Source organism: Chiloscyllium punctatum, chromosome 9, assembly GCF_047496795.1.
Source record: "Chiloscyllium punctatum isolate Juve2018m chromosome 9, sChiPun1.3, whole genome shotgun sequence".
NCBI classification, from domain to species: Eukaryota; Metazoa; Chordata; class Chondrichthyes; order Orectolobiformes; family Hemiscylliidae; genus Chiloscyllium; species Chiloscyllium punctatum.
In genome coordinates, this window is record NC_092747.1 from 115,356,928 (window position 1) to 115,380,873 (window position 23,946).

At 40.3% G+C, this 23,946-nt stretch overlaps 1 protein-coding gene across 1 annotated transcript in view; it reads right to left on the reverse strand.

The window, feature by feature from the left end:
- Positions 1–5,237: 5,237 nt before the first annotated feature.
- The window catches only part of LOC140481035 (nectin-1-like), a 59,760-nt gene continuing 41,051 nt past the window's right edge, over positions 5,238–23,946 (reverse strand). The window contains exons 7-8 of the mRNA XM_072576633.1: positions 12,163–12,196; positions 5,238–5,918 (exon numbers count right to left, since the gene is read on the reverse strand). Of these exons, the coding sequence (XP_072432734.1) occupies positions 5,640–5,918; positions 12,163–12,196 (313 nt within the window). The 3' untranslated portion in view covers positions 5,238–5,639. The remainder of the gene's footprint in view (positions 5,919–12,162; positions 12,197–23,946) is intronic.

Sequence of the window (23,946 nt, forward strand, 5' to 3'; positions counted from 1 at the left end):
ATGGTTCACAGGCTAAAAATGTTGCATATCTGCCATAATCTCTCATATGAGCCTAAGTATCCTTATGCACTGATCTTTTAAGACAAACTAGACTTGGATATTATATGCAACAAGTCAGATGCATTTATCTCTGCCCTGAAAATTTTTATCTGTAACTTCTCCATTGAACACACCATGATTGCTTTGCTAAAGAATTATAGTCTTGAGAAGATTAAACTTTGTTTCTAGACAAATGATAGTAAAGGTTTGTAATCTTCATTAAGTTCAGGAATGTCTGGCATAGCCTGGAATAAAGTGAGTGTAGCAGTGAAATGTTACATTATTTCATAATTGCTTTTAATAATCCCTTAAATTTGCCAAATAAGGTGGTTTATGTTTTAATTCTTATCCGCGTTTCGATCTAAATTTGTTGCAGCTGTCTGAAAATGTCATTTTGCAGTAAGCTGTGATCATCTTTGAACTGAAATGTGACTTCAGGCCTTCAGACATAAAGCTTGGTGTGTTCATCATTCATCACTGCAGCATTGAAGATGAAAGAGCTGAACTTTTTTTGCAGACAAACAGCAGGAGCCTTTGGTCACTTAATAATATTAAGTGACTCACAGTCTTATACAACACTTTTTTTTTAATAGCTGCATAACCTTTGTTGTGTTGTCAAGGCAACCAAATGTTCAGAAAAGCTTCAGTCTCAACCTTTTGTAACCTTTAATTTATAAATGATGGCTTGAGAATCTGTATTTGCTGATGACAAACCATGCAGTCAGATCATTCCTGATCATCTGTAGGTGCCAAAATCACTTAGTGTATACAACAAGGTTCCAGTTCATTGCTAGAATATTATTAATAAATTCAGAGACATAACACCATTGAATAAAGCCATTCAGCCCATTGAGTTCATGCCAGCTAGCTGTGGAGTAATCCACTTAGCCCCATTCCCCTGTTTTGTCCCTACAGTCCAGATGTCTGTTTCTGTCAAATATCCATCTAGTTTTCTTTTAACATCATTGATCATCACCATTTCCACAACCTCCAGAGACAGCCACTTCAAGGAAGTTAGCAGCTCTTTCTCAACTGTATGCCTTATCTAAAGCTTTAACTCTATGTCCCCTCATCCTTGTAACATCAACTAATGGGAATATACTTTTGTTTGTCTACAACATCTAAGCCTGTCATAATAGTTTACACCTCCATTTAATCTTCCATCAATGTTCTTTATTCCAAGGACAACACCACCTGTTTCTCAAACCAAACCATGGAGCTAAAATCTTCCATCACTGAAATGATTCTGGTAAATCTCGTCTGTATTCTCTCAATAAGCCCCACATCCTTCCTAAAATGTGGTGACCAGAATTGGATACAATGCTCAAGTTGGAGCATAACCAGATGTGAGCAACCTAACCATTTTCTCTTGACAATCCACAGCATTGCCATCTCTGTATACCCACCGTGAACATCCTGGGATCATTATTTACCAGAAAAGTAACTGGACTAGCCACATAAGTACTGTGGCTACATCATTATCTGTTATATTATGACAGTTGCAATTGACAAGAACTTTGAAACTTACCTGTCACAAAAGTTCTCCACAGGCTTCCCCAAGGATCATCGATTGGCTTTCCAGAACAACCTTTGGGAGCCCTCCATGGAAAGGTGAAAGACAGCAAAATCTGATTTTGAAGTAGTTATTTAAATAACCAACCTGATGCTACTTCAAGATGACACTCGGTAGCAACCTGCCACCTGGTCTGAGGAAAATGGCAGGCATCGGGGAATCACAGAGAAAATTTAGAGATAGATTATTAATAAGAGCCATGTCAAAAATTAGAAATTGTATAGCAGTATTGGAGGTCTGGGTTTTGATAGATAGCAATGGAGCCATCATGTATCTTCTAGATGGTAGGCACTGCTGCCGCTCTGCATTGGTGGTGAATGCTAAAGACCATAGATAGGATACTGATCAATCAAGCTGCTTCTCCTTGGATGATGTCAAGCTGTTTACTGTTATTGGAGCTGCAGTAACATTGGATCCAGTTGCAATTCTGTCTTGTGCCTTGTATACAATGGACAGGCTTTAGAGAGTCAGGACGCTCATTGTCTGCTACATAATTCCTAATTTTTGACATGGCTCTTGTAGCCACAGTACTTATGTGGCTAGTCCAGTTACTTTTCTGGTAAATAATGATCCCAGGATGTTCACGGTGGGTATACAGAGATGGCAATGCTGTGGGTTGCCAAGAGAAAATGGTTAGATTGCTCACATCTGGTTATGCTCCAACTTGAGCATTGTATCCAATTCTGGTCACCACATTTTAGGAAGGATATGGGGCTTATTGAGAGAATACAGACGAGATTTACCAGAATCATTTCAGTGATGGAAGATTTTAGCTCCATGGTTTGGTTTGAGAAACAGGTGGTGTTGTCTTTGGAATAAAGAACATTGATGGAAGATTTAATATCAACACCACCTCCTCCAAATCTCCCTTCAAGCCACACCCCATCCTGACTTGGAACTATATTGCCAATGCTACACTGTCATTGGGTCAAAACCTTGGAACTATGTCCCTAGCAGTACTGTAACAAATTAGAAAGCAACCATCAAATTGATTAGTAATTGCCACAGATCTGGTTGGGTGTTCTAAAATTCATGAATGTGTCAAAGATTTGCGACTGTTACTAAATGACTCAACTGGATACTAGGAAACTGCTTCAAAGGCACAGCAGATGTCTGGACATTAAATCAATGTGAAAATTAAACTATTGTATTGAAATATACTTTGAACATCATTATCCATTATATTATGACAGTTGCATTTGACAAGAACTTTGAAACTTACCTGTCACAAAAGTTCCCAACAGGCTTCCCCAAGGATCATCGATTGGCTTTCCAGAACAACCTTTGGGAGCCCTCCACGAAAAGGTGAAAGACAGCAAAATCTGATTTTGAAGTAGTTATTTAAATAACCAACCTGATGCTACTTCAAGATGACATTAGGTAGCAACCTGCCACCTGGTCTGAGGAAAATGGCAGGCATCGGGGAATCACAGAGAAAATTTAGAGACAGATTAGTAATTCCTAGTCAAGATCACAGATCTGCAGAAAGTCTCAACTCCACACACCCGACTCAGAAGAAAATGACTCAAATGGTCAGATTTTCAATCCACAAGGGACAGATGTTAAGTTGGGACCCAACAACCATGGAGGCAGAGCAAAGGCAGACACAGGAGCTGAGACAAGCTGCTTACAAGTCCCATCTCGGCAACATTAGAACAAAGAGCAGCTCTCAGACCCTTTCTTCTCATACCATATATCAACTTCCCACAATCCCCACGGGCTATGGCTCCTTAATGTCACTTCAAGCCATCCCATGCCTCCTCTTTGGTTCGTCATCCCCTCCATGATAATTTAATACCAACTCATGACAGCCCATAATCCTCCACCACTATTTCCCAGAGCTCTTTGCAGACCATATGCAAACTCAGTGCCAACCCAGATGCGAAACTTGTGGCAGAACCTGCCTCCCAGGGATTGACCTCTCCAGCCATCACCAAAGGTAAATGCATTGAAGACACCCCATTTGTATTATGTGAGATGTGTCCATCATTTTTCATAGATGGAAGGATGTTCAAATGTTTTTGTGTTCTTGTTCTTCTAACTTTAAACCTTATGTGGTTCAGATTCAAGCTTTGCCTTGTAACATTTCACTGCAAAGTGCTGCTTTACAAATTGGGGTTGGTATTTAATTCTGGGATTTACAGTGCTGAGGATAATCCCTGATGACAAGATATATCCCACTCCTCCCAACTACTGATATGTCCAAACTCTCAAATTTCTTTAGATTAGATTCCCTATAGTGTGGAAACAGGCCCTTCGGCCCAACAAGTCCACACCGACCCTCCAAAGAGTAACCAATTTCCCTCTGACTAATGCACCTAACACTATGGGCAATTTCCCATGGCCAATTCACTGACCTGCACATCTTTGGACTGTGGGAGGAAACCAGAGCAAACCCGCGCAGACACGGGGAGAATGTGCAAACTCCACACAGACAATCACCCGAGGCTGGAATCAAACTCTGGTCTCTTGCACTGTGGGGCAGCAGTGCTAACCATTGAGCCACCGTACCACCCTATTGTGATGACTAATTTTCTATGGTGAACAAAGTCATTATTATTGATGATTTATTTTATCCATATAGTGGTCTAGACTTTCTCTTACATGCAATGCAGGGAAATAGATTCTGTGCTTGGAATTAAGTCTTAAATCTTGCAATGAGCCATAGAAATGTGTTTAGATTAGCCAAAGTATTTATCATGGAATTTGTCGCTGTGATCATACTGTACGTCAGAACGTTCTATGAGTGTGGTGTTAGGCTTGTTTCTGAGAGACAAAAGTGTTGTTCAAGTGTTGGAGGTAACAAAACATGCCAAGGGTCAAAAATGTGAATAATGAAGAAAGATTGGAACACTGGGAAAGCAGCTATTTGAGAATCAATGTTATAAATCTGTGTGAAACAATTAAGGGATTGGAAAACTAAAAGGACTTTACATTAAATGTGAAGAAAAGAACCAGAGATCTAGTACACACAAATGAGGAATAATATCTAGAACTTCTTCTTTGCTCCTAGTGTGACCCAACACTTGGAATGGCTCTTTCAACCCAGGTATGGAGAAAAAAATAATTTAAGAAACAAGACTTTGAGTGGATAATTTACTGATGGTTTTGTTGACCTACTTCTCCCTTGTGACCTTTGGTCTGCACTATTTTCCTTCTGAATAGCAGTTTGTCAGTTAGCAATTAACACTCTCATTGAACACCAAATTAATACCTGACAGTATAACAACAATGCATTTCAATACAGAATTGTTTTATTCCTTCATGATATGTGGGGTATTTCTATCCTGTTCCTAATTGCCCCTTGAGAATGTGCGTTCTTGAACCACTATAGTGCATGTGGAGTATGAACACAATGCTTTTCGGAAGGTACTTCCAGAATTTTAACTCAGTGATATAGCTCCAAGTCAAGATGATGTGTGACTTGGGGGTGAACTTTCAGATATATGCTGTCTTTTCCCTTCTAGGTGGGAAAGGTTACAAGTTTGGGAGGTGCCAACTAAGGCTGATTTCCTCCTAAAATACAAAAATATCAATATCTCTCATTAAGCTTCCAAATAAACAATAGCAACTTCATCACAGAAATGTATTTTGAGTTTTTATTCAAAGTAAATCTAAGTAAAGCTAGAGGGAAATCTCCCCAAGGGGCAATTATAGAATGATATTTACTGATGAGATAGAGTAGTTCACAGGCTAGCCCGACTGTTGGAGACTTCATGGAGGAAAAAATAACTAATTAAAATAAGCAATCATAAAATGATTCTCCTGGTTCCTTCAGTGTCCCAACTTGCAAGACACTCCACACCCACAGAGTCATGAATAATGTTCCTTCATATCTCCCAATTTCCATTACGAAACTCCCAATATGAAACTATCTGGTTGTAGACGAGCAAGAGTGATTCACTTTGAATTCGGAGATAAATTTATTTCTTTTTCCATACAGACTTGGGGCCAACAAACTATAAAATTGGCACTTTGGCTTTTTTTTGGCTAAAGAAAATGGAGCCAACTCCATTACTAGACTTGTTTAAACTATCGACTCCTTATCATTCGTATCAAGCTTGGGACTTTTAACTTGCAGTTTGGAATCTTCAGACGCGTCACCATCCTCCTTAGCAACTTGGAACACATTGGTGCCATCAACATGACCCATCGACCCCTGAATTGTATTTGCAAGGCCAGTATTTCTTTGGGAATCCTGAGGTATAATAACTCTGCTGACACCACCTTCAACATCCTGTCGTGTTTTAATGCAGTGATGGGCATCTCTGGTAGCCTGGTATCCAACGTTTTGAATTGAATATTGCTGAAAATGATAAATTGTAAACTTATTTCAACATTTTTAACAGGTAATAAAGTGGAGCAGATGTAATCATCAATAAGAAAAGTAACAGATAACAATATAAATTTTATCTTTTCCCTCGTTGGTAATCAATAACCCCTGACTCTAACTGGCCATTAAAGAATCCATCTGATTTTCATTCAGCTCTATTTAAGTCAGCAGTTAAAATAAAGAATGGACATCCATTAGGCTATCTCCTTAACAATGAGGACCGAACCTGAGCAAACCTAGCCAAGTAAAAGTAATGTTTAATAAGAACTGGAGGAAGGATGACCTTGTCAGAACAGAATGACATGGAGAGGATTGCAAGCTGATAGCAAAGCAAACTCAATGTATAACCAGCCAATATCAGTTTGCTACAGTCAAACTCTGAACTCTTTTCCTGTTGCCTATCCTGCGCTGGTCGAAAAAAAAAGAAATTTCCCTTAGCATGAGGAATTTGGCTAAAGTCAGGGAAATATCCTGTGACAGATGGAACTACTATCTTATTGTAAACACACACATTATCATAGGATTTTTGTTTCTGTAACAGCTATAAGATAATATATTTGCTTGAAAGTATGCATTAATCAATTCAGCACCACTTTGCTGTCAGGGTGTTAATACCTAATTTGTTGACTAAGCCAAAAACTTTAATACCTCAGAGAGCAAAATGTTTTTTGACAATTTTTGGAAATATTTCATAATATTTCAAGTCACTACAATAACCGGATACTACTGAATCATTCAATTTCCAGTTTTAATAATAGCTGCCTGATCTCTCCCAGCCGAAATCAAGCTGATGATAATTAAACTCATCCAGGCGACGAATATGTCCTGGGAGTTCTAAGATTATCTTAAATATCTATTTTACACAGGGTTTAGTTAAACCACCCAGCCAAACTCCTTCTTTAAATATGCCACTGTGATCTAATACTGTTATTGATGAATGCAATTTTAACTATAACTTGCTTGAGAGAGTTTCAGGAGAAATTGAAGCCTGCACATGCTGGCGAGTCACAGGTGAAACTGTGGTCCTGGAAAAGCACAACAGGTCAGGCAGTGTCCGAGGAGCAGGAAAGTCGACGTTTCAGGCATAAGTCCTGATGAAAGACTTATGCCCAAAACGTTGACTCTCCTGCTCCTTGGATGCTGCCTGACCAGCTGTGCTTTTCCGGTGCCACACTTCTCGACGTTGAGAGAGTTTTAGCTGACCCACCATGCTGAACCACAGTGAAAGAAGATCGGGACCTGAAGAGGGGATTTGAAAGAAATGAGTCTTTCAAGAGAATTCAATTTTCCAGAAGAATAGGCAAAACGAAAAATGAGGTGGGGCAGCTGTGTCAATAAAGGCTGATATCAAAGCAGTCATGAGTAGAGAGATAGCTGCAATTGATTGTGATGTGGAATCAGTTAGATGGAAATAACAAACAGCATGGAAAAGAAGTCATGTGTGGGAATCATGATTAGGCTTTACTGACTATAGGACAAAGTATAAATCTGGAAGTAGAAGCATGCAAGATGGGCACTCCAATTGTCATTGGTGATTTTAATTTGTTCAATCACTGGACAACTCAGATGGGTAAGGGTAGCGTGGAAGAAAAGTTTGAAGAATACTTCAAGGATTGTTTTATCAAGCAACATATACACCAGATCAGTCTATTTTAGATCTAGTAATGTACAACAAGGTATAAGAGATCTTGTAGTTAAGGATCCTTGAGGGGGGGAGCAACTACAAAATGTTAGCATTTCAAATTCAGTTCAAGGGAGAGCAACTCAGGACTAAAACCAGGGTTCTCAACTTAATTAAGGACAATTACATAGGAATGAAGCACGATTTTTCTCAAGTGAGCTAGGAAAAGGAGTTAGGGGAAAGTCAGTAGATGGGTAGTAGCAGACATTTAGGTAGATATTTCATTGCACTCAACAAACTTTATGCCAAGCAAAATGAATAATGGGAAGAATGAACCACATGTGGTTATCAAAGACTGTCATGGAGACTCTCCAATCATAAATTAATCAAAATAAGTGACAAAATCAAGCCTTAGACCAAACTATTAGGAGATACCAGCATCAGATGGCTATGAACATTATAAAGAGGGAGAAAGATTATGAAGGTAAATTGGCAAATAAAATATTTTTAAAAACCAAGAGTTTCTTGTTTTTGTGTCATCATAGTCTTACCAGACTATAGAGGCTGCTCTCTCATTAGAAGAGAAGAGACTGGTAGTGATTTAACCTGAGGACTACCAGACCTCAGGTGAGGGAAGAGGCTGAGAAGGAGAGTCCTTCATGGTAACCTCAAACCAGTGATGGGAATTATAGAGTCATAGAGATGTACAGCATTGAAACAGACTTTTCGGTACAACCTGTCCATGCTGACCAGATATCCCAATCCAATCTAGTCCCACCTGCCAGCACCCGGCCTATATCCCTCCAAACCCTTCCTATTCATATACCCATTCATATGCCTTTTAAATGTTGCAATTGTACTCGCTTCCACCACTTCCTCTGACAGCTCATTCCACACACGTACCACCCTCTGTGTGAAAATGTTGCCCCTTAGGTCTCTTTTATATCTTTCCCCTCTTACCCTAAACCTATGCCCTGTAGTTCTGAACTCCCCCACCCCAGGGAAAATACTTTATCCATTTATCCTATCCATGCCCCTCATGATTTTGTAAACCTCTGTAAGGTCACCCCAGAGGCTCCAACGTTCCAGGAACCCCCCCCCCCAGCCTATTCAACCTCTCCCTTTAGCACAAACCCACCAACCCTCGCAACATCCTTGGAAATCCTTTCTGGACCTTTTTAAGTTTGACAACATCTTTCTTATAGGAAGCAGACCAGAATTGCACGCAATATTCCAAAAGAGGCCTAACCAATGTCCTGTACAGCCGCAACATGACCTCACAATACCTGTACTCAATACTCTGAGCAATAAAGGAAAGCATACCAAATGCCTTCTTCACTATCCTATCTACCTGTGACTCCACTTCCAAAGAGCTATAAACCTGCACTTCAAGGTATCTTGTTCAGCAACACTCCCTAGGACCTTACCATTAAGTATATAAGTCCTGTTAAGATTTGCTTTCCCAAAATGCATCACCTCATATTTATCTAAATTAAACTCCATCTGCCACTTCTCAGCCCATTGGCCCATCTGATCAAGATCCTGTTGTAATCTGAGATAACCTTCTTCGCTGTCCACTACACCTCCAATTTTGGTGTTATCTGCAAACTTACTAACTGTATCTCTTATGCTCGCATCCAAATCATTTATATAAATGATGAAAAGTAGTGGACCCAGCATGATCCTTGTGGCACTCCACTGGTCACAGGCCTCCAGTCTGAAAAACAACCCTCCACCACCACCCTCTGTCTTCTACCTTTGAGCCAGTTCTGTATCCAAATGGTTAATTCTCCCTGTATTCCATGAGATCTAACCTTGCTAATCAGTCTCCAATGGGGAACCTTGTCGAATGCCTTACTGAAGTCCATATAGATCACGTCCACCTTTTTGCCCTCATCAATCCTCTTTGCTACTTTTTCAAAAAACTCAATCAAGTTTGTGAGACATGATTTCCCATGCATAAAGCCATGTTGACTATCCATAATCAGTCCTTGCCTTTCCAAATACATGTACATCCTGTCCCTCAGGATTCCCTCCAACAACTTGTCTATCACCGACATCAGGCTCACTGGTCTATAGTTCCCTGGCTTGTCCTTACCACCTTTCTTACACAGTGGCACCACATTAGCTAACCTCCAGTTTTCCGGCACCTCACCTATGACTATTGGCAATACAAATATCTCAGTAAGAGGCCCAGCGATCACTTCCCTAGCTTCCCACAGAGTTCTAGGATACACCTGATCAGGTCCTGGGATTTATCCACTTTTAATTGAACCCATGCTGTTAGCATCACACTGGTCTGTAAACCAACAATCTGGCTAATTGAGCTAAACCAATTCCTGCAAGAGCTTCCATTGGTATATAAAAAGAAAGAGCAGCTGAAATAAATATGGAACTTTTTGAGGTACAAGTGAGGAAATAATAACAAGGAACAGGGAAATCATGATAATTTAAACCAATATTTTGCACTGATCTTCATGGTGGAGGACATTATAAACATCCCAAACATAACAGAGAAACAATGTATTAATGCGAGGAAAGGTCTTGTAACAGTGTTTATCAGGAGAGACAAGGTATTTGACAAGCTAATGCGACTGAAAGCAAACAAGGATCTGATGACTTACTTTAAAGGAAATGGTTGAATAGATAATGGAGGCATTGGTTGAAACATTTCAAAACTGACTAGTTTCTGGGAGGGTTTGAGCAGATTGGAAGATAGTTAATATGACTCCCCTGTTCAAGAAGAAGGGAGACAGAAAGCAAAATCTATTGGCAAGTTAGCCTTGGGTTTGTCATGGGGAAAATGCTACAATCATTTATAAAGGAAGAATTAGCAGAGCAGTTTGGAAAGCTTAATACAATCAAACAGACGCAATATGGTTTTAGGAAAGGGAAATCATGTTTAACAAATCTGCTATAGTTTTTTTCAGGATATAACAAACTGAATGAATAAAGGCAAACTTGTAGATGTAGGCTATTTGTATTTCAAGTAAACATTTATAAGATGGCACATAAAAGGTATTGCACAAGACAGGAGCTCACAATGTTGCTGATGTGTTCAAGGCTGGTTAACATACAGAAGACAGTGTTGAAATTAATGGGTTTTTTTCAGGTTGGAAAGATTTCAGATTGGACTGAAACTCCTGGATCCTCAATTATTTATTATCCATATTATTTATCTGTACAAACATTTATTTATATTAGTAACTTGAAGAAGGGATAGAATGCAATGTGTTCAAAAATAGGTTGGAGAGCATGCTGTGATGAGGGCATAAGGAATCTGCAAGGGGATTTGGATAGATTAAGAAAGTGGGGAAAATCTTGGCAGATGGAGTTTAATGTAGAAAAGTGTGCAGTTATATGCTTTGGTAAGAAGAATCAAATGGTAGAATATTATTTAAATGGACAAATACTTCAAAAAAGTGCAGAACAGAAAGGTCTGAATACTTTTGTCCATGAAACACAAAGAGTCAGCATGCAGTTGTAGTGAGTAATTAAGAAGGCATAGAATTTTGATCTTTATAGCGAGTGGATTAGAGCTTAAAAGTAGGGAAGTACCGTTAGAACTGTACAGGGTATTGGTGAGGCTATACCTGGAGCACTGATTACAGTTTTGGTCTTGATATTTATGAAAGGATAGACTGGCACTGGAGACAGTTCAAAAAGGATTCATTTGATTAACTGCTAGAATGAAGAAATTGACTTATTAAGAATCCCTAAAAACAGTCAGATCTCTATTTATAAGAGATTAGAAAAATGAGGGGTGATATGGTGCAAAATTCTGTGGGATTAAAGCAAAACACTACTGATGCAGGAAACGAACATAGATAATGCTAGAGAAACTCAGCAGGTTTGACAGCACTCTTCTTCAGAACTAGTCACACCGGACTCGAAAAGTTAACTCTGTTTTTCTCTCTCCACAGATGCTGCCAGACCTGCTGAATTTCTCCAATATTCTCGTTTTTTAAAATCGTATTTTAAGGTAAACTTTAAGATAGGCATTTTTAAAGACAACCTTGATAGGTTAGATGTTGAAAAGGTGATTCCACTCATGACGGAATCTCAAACTAGGGGATATAGTTACAGAATAAGAGGATGCTCTTTTAAAAATAAGGTGCAAAAGAATTTCTTGTCCCAGAGAGTGATGAGGATCTTGAATTCTCTCCACAGAAATTATGGAGGTTAGATCACTGCAAGTATTTAAAGAGGAAGTAGATAGATTTTTGAAATATGAAGGAGTTGAAAGCTTTTCACACTGTAGGGATTCTATGATTCTATGCTGAGTTGGTACAAAAGCAGTTTTGAGGCCTGGGGCAGATTAGCTGTGACCTTATGCAATGGCAGTGTAGGCTTGGGGGGACAGAAGGGCCTACTCCCGGTCCTATTCCTTACATTCAGTTTTCATGTGGACCATTCATACACAGACTCCCCCATTTCCTTTTCATAAAATCATCCCTGAACTTCTGCCCGATATATAGTTTCCTGCAAGCCCCTCTGGACATGAAGCTGATTGGGATCTTCCTGATGAATATCGTCAGTTAAACTAGTCCAGATTCATCAAGTAGAAATATCTAATAAACAGTAATATATCCTCACCTTGGGAATAACAACCAGTTTCTTTCTTCTGTGCCTGAAATACAAGAATTCAATGTATTAATATATTTTGTTGCTCATATGGATTTCAAACTCGTTATAACTTATTTTGGCAGCAAAACTGGAATCATTAACATTTGTCTTTGTGTAAGATGTTTGCTGTTCAGCAACCAAAAGGTTGTCCAATATAAATAATGCACACTTGCACTGGGCAATATCATGGTGAAAGAAGAAATTAAGTTCCCCAGTTCCAGTGCCCCGTCTGTCTATTTGCTTATGGGACTGCAGAGTCAGCTTCCTGCTGCAACTTTGGTTTTCTGAAGGCAGCCAGCAAGAATTCTCAGTACCTCTTGGAAAAGTTAAAGCTAACCACTACATTGGATAAATATTTTCCATGATCTCTTCTGCTCCATGTTTTAATATCTCTGAACTTGCTTCCAACTCCAGGCGACCCCTGGATCTAATCCCTCCCAGGTGCTGGATCTGGTGGGAGCCCTGACCTCCTTCTACCATTCTCCAGAGATCTATAATCTTGAAGGTGACCACATCCTCAGTGGGTATTCCTGAGATCAGGAATCATTCCACAGTACCTCATAGCCCACAATATTTTCAAATCTTGCAATTTTCCCACCAATACTCCGCAAAACCTAGTCATGTATTCCAAGATCCATTTGTCCCTCCTCTCAATTCATAACATCCAACTAGATCACTTGCTTGCAACTAGAATCACTAAAGCTGTGTCATCTGGTATTCTGATGAGGTTCACAGCCAAACCCCAGGGCTACTCCGACCTCTGCATTTAAGGAGAAAGTGAGGACTGCAGATGCTGGAGACTCAGAGTTAAAAATTGTGGTGCTGGAAAAACACAACAGGTCAGGCAGCATCCGAGGAGCAGGAGAGTCACTGTTTTGGGCATAAGCCCTTCATCAGGAATGACTGTGTTCAAGTTCAGGTTGATAAAATTGTGTGGGTCAGGTGCCCAGATTCAACATATTGTCTAGCTATCACCATTGTTAACAGCTAACCCGAGAATGCAACTTTTTAAAAAAAGGTTTTGTGATTTACACATGAAAGAAGTGAAACTATCACGGTATTCTAACAGATGAAATGGTTAACAGACAATCAATTTTTCAATGTTTAATTTCAATTACATCAAACTGTAAATTTTTGCTTTCAATTCTGTGTGTTAGGATTGAGCCCTCCACTACCACCTGATGAAGGAGTGGTGCTCCAAAAGCTAGTGTGCTTCCAATTAAACCTGTTGGACTATAACCTGGTGCTGTGTGATTTTTAACTTTGTCTTATTGCAGTATTTTGTTTTTGGTGTGAAGTCAAATTGATTTTAATAAATCTTTATCTCAGTGAATAATCTTGACTATTAAGGTAAATTGCAAAATTGGCTCAGCACTCCATTGGACTAATTTGTTTAATATATCACTGACTTAACTATATAGATTATACAGATTTAATGAGGGTGCAGGACTGGCTATTAATAACTCCCTTTTTAAGGATAATGAATCATTAAGATTATCTGCTGTCCTCACCAGCCATTAACCCTCTCTTGCTGATGTGGATTTTATGATCAGCTCACACCAGTGGAGTGAATATGCTGGTGGCAGAGTAAGTTACAGACCAGGCAGCATCATAACAGAGAATGGCAGGTACAACTCAGAGTGACAAACCAGCTTAAGAAGAAAAATAGCAATACTTTGAAATGAAAGTTGTGGTCATACTAGTACACAATTTTTGAGTATTCAAGACATATTAGTCCAGTCTGTGAATTCGAAATACCTGCCCATTTTCATAACTCAAATACAGAAAGGTGGGTTTTAGTATTTAGGAGTCCAGATGTGAGGATAGGTGCAAAAATGTATTTCACCATAAGATCGTTGAAGTGAATGTTTGTAAAATACTGCATTGTAGTTCAAACTGGGATTTTTTAGCTCTGTCAGTTGCAATGCATGACACAATTGTTTGACTGTGGAGTAGTTCAATCATACCGAAGGTATCTCACCTGGGAATGATACATAGGATTCAGTTCAACTGTGATTCAGTGGCATGATATCTGGGGTGCAGGCGCTAAACTCTAATAAGGCACTCAATAAACCTGTGTTCTATTGCCTGAAGACTGGAAAGTTTCAGGCTGCTCTGTTCAAATAGCTGGAAGAATTCATGAGGTTCACAGGGTCTTTCTTTTCCCTTTTCCCTCTAATAGAGAAATCCAAAACAATGGCACAAATCGTGCAGTTCAAGCTGAGCCTGTTAATAGTTTCCCAGGAACAATTCCTTCACACTAAATGTCTGTGAAAGCACAGAGCACTAAATGTCAAACAGCCATAGGTGAGAAGTAAGAAAGGCTTTATAGTGGATGGAGTGGGCAAAACTTACGAATCCTTCCAAGCAAATGTAAGAGTTATCTCAAAAAACAAAGATCTATGGACGCTGGAAATCAGCAACAAAAACAGAAAGTGCTGGAGAACTTCAGTAGGTCTGGCAGCATCCGTGGAGTGAAAGCAAAATCGGTTTTGAGTCTGGTGACTCTTTTCTAGAAATCTGAGGTTCTGAGGATGGGTCAGAGGATGTGAAATGTTAACACTGCTTTGCATGGTCAGGCAGGAGAGATCACATCCAGAATAATATGCAGGCTAAGTGACTACAGGTTTTGGGGAATTCTGTGCGAGAGGAAGATGGGCTGTTTGCTTCCTTTCCCTGGCTTATAGTTTGGAAGGTCTTTCAACAGAATCAGGGGCCCGGCACAAAAGACTGATCCCAGAAACAAAAGTGAAAAGAGAAATTGCTGGAGAAACTCAGCAAACCAGGCTGCATCTGTAGAGAGAAATCAGAGCTAATGTTTCAGTCTGGTGACCCTTCTTCAGAATGGAAGAGTGATGAAACAGGTAAACTGTAATTTCATTGGTTGGTGATAATTATTAATTTGACTCCTCTATTATTGGTTACTTTAAGATTGAAGGTAGATAAGGGAAATATTAACATAAATATAAACTAAACCTCCAGTACAAAATTTTAAAGCATCAAATTTAAGAATTAGGTAATTCAAATAGAGATTAGATTAGATTCCTTACAGTATGGAAACAGGCCCTTCAGCTCAACAAGTCTACGCCAACCCTCCAAAGAATAACCCAACCAGACCCATTCCCCTACCCTGTATTTACCCCTGACTAATGCACCTATCACTATGGGCAATTTAGCATAGCCAATTCACCTGACCTGCACATCTTTGAATTGTGGGAGGAAACCAGAGCACACTCACTTGGAAAATGTGCAAACTCCACACAGACAGTTGCTTGAGGCAGGAATTGAACCCAGGTGCCTGGTGCCAGTGCTAATTACTGAGCTACTGTGCCACCCTCAAACATTTGTGAGTCCTCCCCAGCAGTGAATTGAACCCCGGTCTCCAGCATGGCAGGTGGGGATACTAACCACTACACTACTAATGACATGACATGCTGGGCAGGAGACATGCTGTAACTGTATGATGTGGGAGCTGGAGACCCCCATTGTGGCTCATTATGAATGTTATGATATATTGAATGTCCCAGTGAATATGCAGCAAGTGTTGGTTACTTGAGGAACTCTGGCTCAGAGTTGATGAGCTGGATCTGAGCTTTAAACATTGAGACACATCAGGGAGAGGGAGGAGAGTTACCTGGATCTTGTGTTTCAGGAAACAGTCTCACCACTTGGATTAACAAGCTTGAATTTGATTAGTAGTTAGGGAAGGGAGGTGTAATTGTGAGCTAGGTAGGTCGAGAGATCCAGGAGGTAGTGCCGAAGGAACCTCAGCCCTTGAGTTTGCCCAGCAGGTTTGTGATTCTTGCTCCCTGTGTGGATGAGAGCGGGGGCTGTAAGAAGAATGAACAACCTGACCACAGCACTGTGTTTCAGGGAGCCATTCAAGTCGGGGGCAGGGGAAGAGGGAGAAAAGAGAAATAAACCTGTAATTGGGGATAGTACAGCCAGGAGAATAGACACCGTTCTCTGTGGTAAGGATCAAGTCCTGAAGGTTGTGTTGCCTGCATGGTGCCTGGGTTCAGGATATCTTATCTTGGCTGCAGAGGAACTTGGAGTGGGTCGGGAAAGATCCAGTTGTCATTTTTGATGTTGGTAGAATTAGGAAAGATGTTCTGCTGTGGAAATATGAGCAGCTAGAGGCTACAAAAAAAAAAGCAGAACCAAAATGGTAATAATCTCCAGATTAATAATTGAGCCATAAGCAAATTGGCACTGGGTCAAAAAGACTAAAGAGGCAAATATGTGGCTCAACATTTGGTGTGACAGAAATGGGTTTGAATTCAAAAACTCTTTAATCGCATTGACTCTGTGCCAATTTGTGGGAATCTTTTGCTCAAGATCACCCAAACTGGAGAGGAAGCATCTACAAAGCTGCTAACCACCTCTGAAAGGCCCAGGAGAAGGCCAAGTGTAAACAGCGGAAAGGGTGTGTGGAAGCCTGAACCTATCCACTTTAGCAGACACTACCTTTTCCAGCTATAGCAGGGCGGTTGGACTGAGCTTTAGATTGTTTAGCCACCTCAGGACCAACAAAACCAGAAAGTCATCCTGGATCCCGAGGGACTGCCTTAGATGAAGACAGAATAGTGCATGCTAAATACTGAAATCAGTATACTGCACTGAATTAAACAATCTCACAATTGACAGATTAAATAATTGTGTAGAATAGGGATTGGGCAAGCTCTTTAGATAGAGGGAGCTGGATGTGGCACTTGTAGCTAAAGGGATCAAGGGGTATGGAGAGAAAGCTGGATTGGGATACCGAGATTACATGACCAGCCACGATCATATTGAATGGTGGTGCAGGCTTGAAGGGCCGAATGGCCTACTCCTGCTCCTATGTTTCTATGATTCTATGTAAACACAGGAGTGTCGAAGATAACAAAGTGGCAGAACAAGCTCAATGGATGAAATAGACTTCTGTTCCTCTGTTCTTATTTCTCGCTATTGCCTCCTCTCAACTTCTGCCAATATAAATCTATTGGGAGGTTTAAACTCCATTAGAAAAACCCATTTATTTTCATTTCAATGGTGTTTCTCAAAATTCCTTGCTAGCCTGTGAGTATGCATAACTTAAGTTGGAGGGATTCTGGGCTCCTTCAATGCCAGTGTAATCTGGAACAGAGAGCTAGCATTGTATCAGACTGAGTAAAGCACTTGATTTATCTTTCCTACTGCATGAGAGCCATTAATTCATAAAACAGGAATAAGCAAGTTGGAGGCATCATCTCATCTCAAACTCTGTGCCTTACACTTGAATCTAATAGAATGAAAATTTGATCTTTCAGATCTGGATTTATGGATCGCTTAAGCACTTTTCCGAGTTCACATTTATTGTATTACAAATTTCATTTTGATTTATGTTCTCTACACTAGTAGACTGGTAATATATTGTTAATTCTTGACTGATTGGTTCATAGAACTGAAAAGTACAAACCAGTGACTTTAGCAACATTTCTAACAGTCATATAATTAAAAATAAACATTGGCTAATTTATGAATGATTCACAACAAAATGCCTGCTCTTGTCAGGAAATGTTGGCCATGCTGGCCAACTGGCCTTTGGAGTAAATCAAGAGCATCCTAGATTTCTTGACTGTAGAGGAGAAAACAGCTTGGAAATGACACCAATAAAATAAAACAAAGAACTGTGGTTTCTGGAAATCTGAAACAAAAACATCAACATGCTGGAGAAACTCAGCATGCAGAGAGAAAAATCAAGTCAATGTTTCGAGACCAGTGACTATTTGATTTTTAACTCTGTTTTTTCTCTCTACAGATGCTGCCAGGCCTGCTGAGTTTCTCCAGCACTTTCTGTTTTTGTTGGAGACAATAGTATCACTCTGAACTGGAGTTCGACATTATGGTTCACAAGAATAGTGCTGCCATTTCTAAGTTTGACCAGTTTTTCTTCAGGGAGGCTTTACTATTGTCTATTGGCCTTTGTCTATTCTCATTAGGGATTAGAAGGATAAGAGAGGGCCTTAGTGAGGTATGACATGACTATGGGGAGTGACTAAGTGGATGTAGAGTCATAGAGTCATAGAGATGTACGGCACGGAAACAGACCCTTCAGACCAACTTGTCCATGCTGACCAGATATCCCAACCCAATCTAGTCCCACCTGCCAGCACCCGGCCCATTTTCTTCCAAACCCTTCCTCTTCATATACCCATCCAGATGCTTTTTAAATGTTCCAAAGGAACAGAACCTTGTTGGGGGGGGTGGGGGGGGGGGGAAGGTGGGATCTACAATGAGGAGGCATAGTTTTAGGTTAAACACTGGTAAATTTAAAATGGATGAGGATGAATTACTTCTGTCTGAGCCTTTGAATTTGTGGGACTCAGTTTGGTGAAATTGAGCGTGAAAGGAAATACGGAAGACACTGAAATACTGAAGTAATTTAACGAGGAGATAATTAGACTTTTAATTAGTGATGGGTTAAAGGATTTTGGAGAGCAAGCAGGAAAGTGGAGTTGAGGCCAAGATGAGATCAGCCATGACCATAAGAAATGGCAGAGCAGGCTTGAGAGGCTGAGTTATCTACTCCTGCTGCTAGTTCTTATGTTCTTTTTGAGGGATCTAAAACTAGGGGGCACGGTTTAAGGTTATGCAGCACCTATTTTAAGATAAACAGGGAGAGATCGTTTTCCTTTGGAATGTCATTGGCATATGGAATTCTCTTCTTCCAAAAAACAGTGAAGAATGGTGCAATAACTTCACAGAGGTCAGTATCTTCTCACCAATCACCTTTTTGTTACAGTACATGGACCCTGACCAGTTGGCTCATAGCCAGCCCTAGACTGAGGAGAATCCCTGAGAATCTTTTTGTATCTGAAGCCAGGATCTCCCTGAATGACCCAGGTTAACAGCCCCAATCGGGGAACTCATACTCATTAAGACATACCTGGCCAATCTCATTCCAATCACTACTGATAGATAATTGCATTCATTTACTTATGAGGGAGATAGACAGAGAAGGGTCAAATGCAGGGTCAAGTGGAGGCAAAGTGACCTGATATTGCTTTAACACGAGGCTTGAGCTTGCTTCAAGTCATACTGTTCGAGGATAAGGCAAAGTCATTGCTATGTTCAGGCATAGATTTCTAGATGATGTTATTTATTATGTATGAGTACTACATACTGCTTTACGTGGTAGTCATAGGCAGACCAAGTTCTGATCTTAGTCAAAAAGGGTGGCGCTGGAAAAGTACAGCAGTTCAGGCAGCATCCAAGAGCAAGAGAGTCAACATTTCAGGCATAAGGTCTTCAGAAGGGCTTATGACCAAAACATTGACTCTCCTGTTCCTCAGATGCTGCCTGACCTGCTGTGCTTTTCCAGCATCACATGTTTTGTCTCTGACTCTCCAGCATCTGCAGCCCCCACTTTTTCTCAGGTTTTGATTCTGCATAAGAACAACTCTATATTTTTCATCTGTTCATGTCTATGTGCTATTAAGACTCTCATTTATTCTTGAGTTTTCTAACCCCATCTATATTGAGCTGTCTATGTTCAGTGATGTGTAGCTTTGTAAGATTGCTTCGGAGTTCCTTATACAACAGAAGTGACAACCACTTCAGACATGATGATACAAAATGGCGAAGCAGACCTGAAGGGCCAAATGGCCTATTCCCGTTCTAAGTCTTTGTCTCCAAGATCCTCTATTCCCAACAGTCAAAAAGAGGAAATGTGTCCATGAATAGAGGGAGATGTGATAAGTGTCATTGGGATAGAGTCAATTGTGGCAATACACTCAAAGCTAAGTTAAGGACTGATGTTGAATGACAAAGGAATCAAAGTTTATGAGGGTTGGCAGGATAGCAGAACTGAGACCACAATCAGCTTGGCCACAATGTTATTGACTGGAGGAACAGGTCTTAGAGGCCAGATGACCTACCCCTGCTCCTATTCCTCACTCTTGTCTAAGATGTGCCCCTGTATGGTTGGGAGTTGACTAGAAGGAAGTGTCTCTGCTGATTAAGTAGAGACAATTAATGCCTGTCCCAGAACCCTCGATTCCATTGTCAGTCTAATATCTTGCCTTTAACCCAGCCTTGAATATATTCCCACTATTGACTTTCCCCCAAAGACAGATACACTTTCTCACTTTAACTATCTCTCTCTATTCATGGACATATTTCCTCCTTTGATTGTTGGGAAAGAGATCTTAGAAACAAAGGGTTTAAGAAGTCCCTCAATAGATTCAGTAGAGAGAATTAAGAGAGGGAGTGAGTGCTGTAATTAATGCAGACGTTCTGCCTGTAGCCCTGCTTTCCACAGCAGTGTACTAATAATCAATGTGCTGGACAGTCAGTCATTCAAGGATCCTGAAGTACTAAATATTATATTCATTATTACATACATTATAACCAAACATTTCTGCCACTAATGATGAATTGCATGGCTGTGTTGTCAGCAAGAAGTAATAATCCTGAGCCACTTGTCAAAAAGTTAATTATAACAGGGCGAAATTGCAAATTTAAGAAACAAAATGATGAAACAGCAAATGGAGGTTTTTTATTTCATTTATAGTCTAGCTCCTTTGGGCAGACGTGAGGGAAGAGTTTGGCAACCTCCCTTGTGCCAGTTATGGAGCTTCAGTCTATAAAACCAACTTGAGTCATTGCCACTTTGGCTCTGGCATCCTCATGACACTGGAGTTGGTTCCAAGGGCGCACCCTCTGGCTGCCTGCCCAATAGTACAACAGTTCACAGCTGCCTGGAGAGTTCCATTTTCTGCCTGGAGTCCTACAGTTAAATTTTAATGCTGGACTCATATTCTACTGGGAATACTGATGGAATGTTCCATCAATTAGCCAAACTTTCAATTTCCACGCCTGCAGCAACTCTATCCCAGATCTCTGACAATTAAAAATACTGGAAGCCAAAGAAGATTCACCCAGGGACTTAATAAATGACCTTCATTGTATGTTTCAAGAGGATAATATCCAGAGATTATACTACTGGCAGGAATCCTTAGCTGCCAGACAAACATATCAGGAACATGTCATCCAAAATTGTCCATTCATTTAAGTGGACTTGTGATTTCCCTGTACTCTTTGCCAATGAATAAAGATAATCACCAGCAGCATAAATTGGGGATATCTGCTACGTAAAGAAGTGCTTCCTCCCTTGTGCTTCTTGTCTGCCTTCCTCAAACTCTTAAAACTTTGTTCTCCTGGCCTTGTACCATTAGCTAACAGGAAGATTGTTTTCCTTGTTTGTCTTCTTAGTCTTTTCATAATCTAGCAATGCTCTATCAAATTTCCTCTGAATGCCCTTTACTCAAAGGAAAGCAATCCCAACATCACCAGCCGAACCTGTGTGCTAAATGTTATTCATCCCTGAACCATTCTGGCAAGTCTCTCATCCTTCCTAAAATGCAGTGTCCAGAGTTCGATGCAACACTATTTGTGGTTCAACCAGAGCTTTATAAAGATTTAGCTTTTCTCTCCTTTACTTTTATACTCAAATCACCAACTTATGAAGTTTAAGATCCTAAATGTTACTCACTCAAAATGTCCTGCCATTCTCACAGATCTAAGCATAGCATTCCCAGGTCCCTTTGTACATCATATTCTTTATTGCCACTGTATTGCCTCTCCCCATTCTTTCTGCTAAACTGCATCACCTCATACTTCTCTGTATTAATTCCATGTGCCATTTGTCTGCCTACTCTTCTACTCCATTCATGTCCTGCTGCAGTCTATTGACATCATCCTGTTTATGAAACATTACTGTCTTCCATCCTGCCTACTGAGAAACAATCTGAGGATGATACACTGTTTTCCGTCCTAAGCCAATTTGTTATCCAATTTGTTAGTGACTTTCCCATACCATGAGTCTTATTATAACTAGCCCTCTATGTGACACTTTGTTAAACACTTCCTTAAAATCCATATTAACAATATTCATGCTGTCCATTAATAAACCTTCTGTTACTTTATCTGGGATAGAGACACCCTTGCACAACAGTCTAGCGGATAATCAAAATAAACCATGGACCTGTGCAGTCTCTTTCCTCAGTCTACACTACTCTCTCTGATCCTCATGAGCATTTAAGGGGAGGAAATGACTTAGTGTTATTATTGCTAGTTTTCTAATCCAAGTGATGTTCTGGGGCCTGGGTTTGAATCCTGCCAGGGCTGATGGTAGAATTTGAATTCAATAAATTTCTGGAATTAAGAGTCTAATGATGACCATAAATCCATTGCTGATTGTCAGGAAATTCCCCATCAGGGTCACTAATAACCTTTAGGGAAGGTAACTGCCATCCTTACCTGGTCTGGCTCACATGTGACTCCAGACCCACAGCAATGTGGTTGACTCCTAACTGCCCTCTGGGCAATTAGGGATCGGTAATAAATGCTGGCCTAACCAGCGAGGGCATCGCTGGTTAATGAATAAAAACAAAATTGCCTACACTTAAACAATGGAAATAGTGGATTTTGTGTGGAGCAACTCTAGTCATTTCAGAGAGATGTTCTAAAATGCTAAAGTGTAAATTCTTCCACTGCACCTTTCAGTCTTTCGTTCTCCCTTCCTCTTTTCCTTCTTTCTTCTTTGCTTTCTTTCCCACCTTGCACTATCCGTAAGAGCCTTTTACCCTCAATTTTACTGAACTGCACCTGAAATGTCAGAAGTGGAAACAGTTTCCAAGTTGTCCAGTTTGATTGAACTAGGATGTCTCTACTCTGAAATGAAGCACTAGGCAATTGAAATGGTTGAAGCACTTCAATATATAGAAAGTTTTCCCAAATTTGAGCTTGAAAACTATTGATGCATGTCAGGAGATCAAGCTGCTAATCTTTGCACCTGAAGTTTTGTGATCTATTTCTAGTGCATGAAGCTCATTAATGACAATATGAATTTGTATAATATCTGGGAATGGGTATTCTTACCAAGCTTAACAGCGGTTTGTTCCGTAATTGGTCTGCAGGAACTAAGGATGTGCAAGCTATGAAATGGAAATAATTACGTGATTCCAATTAATTTGCTAAACTATGTGCAAAGAAGAGTTAACTTAAACTGACTTTGTTACTGAACTTCAAACAATAACTAATCTGATCCATGTGAGAACAGAGGTAACATAAGCATTAGGAAACAAGGGGAAAAAGTGGCAGGAACACAAGGGAGTGTGCTCACTGGAGAGTCATTTTTTCAGAGTTTATTCCTGATAAATTTAGTTACTCTAATGAATGGAAGCATGGCAGGGTTCCTCAGCTTGGTCGAGTGCCCATCCTTTGAAGTGTGGACGCTACAGGATATTTTTTGTGTGTTGGCCAGGTACTTCTGAGCGAAACCGTGTTAAGATAATGGTGGGCAGGCTCTCAGCTGCTGATTGGAGAGATGTCAAGACCTCTGTATCACCTCTTTTTGTGAATTCTTGCCAGAACTCGTACCACTCAGACATTTAACAGGTCAGCTTCAGGATCAAGGAGCATTTTGTGTGTGTGTAGTGGAAGTGAAAGTATTGCCCTCTAAAAACTGCTGGCCAATCAGAAGGCACCACCTCTTCTGTACTCAACTGCGCCACTGGAAAAGCAGTCGCTTTTGCTGGTATGACATGCACCTGCAACCAATACAATGAGTGATAACAGAGGGGGAGTGGTGGGGAAGGGTCTCAGCTGAAACAGCTGTTTGCACCTGTTGCCTCCGTGCCCCCTTCCCTTTCCCCTTTCCTGACACTGAGACCCTCAATCCGCCACCAAATCTCTTTGAACAAGGGAGCTACATTTGCTTGACATGCTCCA